Here is a 2752-nt window from a genome sequence, read left to right on the forward strand (position 1 = left end):
TAACATACTTACAACAATGAGCTTAGTTTAAACTTTATTATTAGCGAAGCTGTGATACAAATCAATCTTCTTTTTGGCAGGGTAGTGATACAAATAGTTTAGAGAGTGTATTTTCTTAAGACATTGCACGCCTTAATTAGCCCTATTATTCTTGCACCGAATTGGTGTCAGTTAGGGTTAAAACCTACGTATCAACGCCGCTTAATGATATATATGATTTTAGTGGATTAAATTATTATTATTCTATAATATATCTGCATGTAAAAATATAAAAGCAGAGAGTATAAACAGAGTACTACTTTATTCAAACATAAGAACCATAAGACAGTGTTAATGAGGATACTACTATATTAGAAACCGTGTAGTAATAACAACCATGACGACAACATAAGACCATAATTAAGGAGATTATAAAGCATATATAGCTTTTTCTCTCACTTATTCTACCAAAGCAAAGAATTAAAAGCTTAAGCGTTAGCGATTGGCTTGACATAAACCCCAATTTTTTTTTTTTTTTTTTTTTTTTTTTTTTTTTTTTTTTTTTTTTTTTTTTTTTTTTTTTTTTTTTTTTTATAAACCCCAATTTGGTTGAGAGAAACTTCAGTCTTCCCATAAAACCCAACAATCTTGTGATCTTTCTCCTCAAGCTTGAATGATGTTCCCTCGTAAGTGTATTCTGGACTGTGACTTAACACTTGATATGTTGTACGGTTTGTATTGAACTTAAGCATCGTCATATAACCGGGAAAAAGTGAAGACATGGCAATGGCAGATGCGGATGTATTAGGTGCGAATCTCTTACCATAGTGTCCAATTCAACGGATGTGATGTATTCATTGTTAAAATAGAGCTTGAACTACAACAACAACAAAAAAAAAAAGACAAAACAAAGTTATATTGATATGATGTCTCCGTGAGCGTCTCCGATTACAGATCCATTTATGTACTCAAACTTGACCGATTTCACAGATTTTTCGTCGTATCTTACTGTTATCATTCGAACATCGTCATGAATTCCATCATCCCACTCCTTCCCAAGGACACCACCTTTTGCATTTAGTTTCTTGACCGGAGGAACTACCACCACCGCAAAATTTGCTCCGAGTGCATTGATACGATTTACGGACGACCTTCCTCGGAACCCCACAATCTTATCAAGCCCTTTTGCCTCAAGTTTGAATTTTGTACCAACCGGTGTCCCAAATTTCTCAGAGCTTCTATTCATTGATGTTTTGAAGGTTAAAGACGAGATGAAACCATCTTTGTCGATAGTTCCCTCCACGGATTTAACATACTCACCATCTTGATCCTTAAGCACAAACTGCAAAAAACGGACTCTTAATTAGAGCCAGAGAGAAAAAAAACAAAGAAAAAGAAGATGAATTCAAGAAACTGATATACATATATATATATACCTCTTTACGTTCTTTCGAATCCTTTCCGTGACAATGAGTTATCCGGTCGTTTCCCTTAACATAGTGGAACTCAACGGAGCTCACACAATGATCATCTTCTCCAACACACAATTTATTAAGACCATCATAAGCCCCATCATCCCAAGAGACCCCGTTGGATCCACCTTGAGGTTCCAACTGCTTAAAAGCTGAAGAAACAACGTAAAAGTAAGCTCTTATGGCGTCGAGAAAGTCACCAGAACGTCCATGGAGCCCTAGAAGCTTCGTTCCATTTTTTCCCTCCAAAACAAAATCTCTGCTACCAGGTCCGGGCATACCAAACTCCTCAGAGGTTCTCCCGTGCGATGTTTTGAATTGAAGCTCTGACACTGTATTCGTATACATTGGACTTCCCATGTTTGCAGCAAGATATAGGTCGTATTTTTCTGCAGGAGTGAGCTACGGAACAGAACAATTATTGTATTTAAAAACAAATCAACTAAAAGAAGATCGGACTAATACACAGAGCCAACAAACACCTGAGTTTCTTTGTGGCAAAGACGATCCAACGGTTTATAGCCAACATGATCGGGCTGAAAACACAGCAAGTAAAAGATCAGAATTATTTTTGAAAAAACAGAACAATTAAATAATGAGATTAAAGAAACAAAGCAAACAAACACCTGTCCAGATGTACTCCCGCCGGTAGATTTGTATCTGTGATCATCGTTTCTGTATGTTCCCCAAATAGACGTAATGTATTCGTCTGGGCACTTCACTTCAAACTCGGTCTTAATGACATAGCAAAACAAAAGAACAGAAAAAAAGAGCAGTTAAAAGCAAGAGCAAAAAAAAATCATAGAGGGAGAGAATTATGAATAATATTAAAAATGAAATTTCAAACCTCTGTAATATGTGTTCCTCTTGCTCTTCCGTGTTCTTTAAGCACTACATCTCCGTTTTTCACGTACTGGATCTTGAGGTAAACGATGCCATGAGAGTCTTCTCCAACTATCAATTTACGCACACCGTCGTAAGTACCCTCGTAAACACCATCATCAAAATTTTGTCCATTGGAACCACCGTAAGCTATCACTTTCTCTGACATTTTTTCCCTTAAAGGTTCAAGAAAAAAAGTATAGAGAGAGAGGGATTTGTGACCTTCTTAGCTCTGATGAAAGTGAATGAAGGAAAATGTTTTGGGTATATGTGTATATATACTGAAATTTTTATCACCGAGAGTTCTTGAATTTTAATCTTATAAACTTTAAATTATATTTCACATACTTTAATTGGTAAATCATCAAAATTCAAACAGATTCCACTATAAGTTTTGTTTTATTCTTTAATTGGTATAT

The 2752-nt window shown here is 35.6% G+C and overlaps 1 protein-coding gene across 1 annotated transcript; it reads right to left on the reverse strand.

Annotated features, from left to right (window-relative positions):
• Positions 1-369: 369 nt before the first annotated feature.
• Positions 370-2502, reverse strand: LOC9301285 (jacalin-related lectin 45). Its single transcript, XM_021025798.1, is given in 8 exon segments — positions 370-505; positions 587-812; positions 815-856; positions 989-1302; positions 1424-1579; positions 1718-1853; positions 2078-2185; positions 2299-2502. Coding segments are annotated over 8 exon segments (1224 nt in total). The 3' UTR covers positions 370-467.
• Positions 2503-2752: the final 250 nt, after the last annotated feature.

The sequence above is a fragment of the Arabidopsis lyrata genome (genome assembly GCF_000004255.2).
Source record: "Arabidopsis lyrata subsp. lyrata unplaced genomic scaffold ARALYscaffold_8, whole genome shotgun sequence".
Taxonomy (NCBI): domain Eukaryota; kingdom Viridiplantae; phylum Streptophyta; class Magnoliopsida; order Brassicales; family Brassicaceae; genus Arabidopsis; species Arabidopsis lyrata.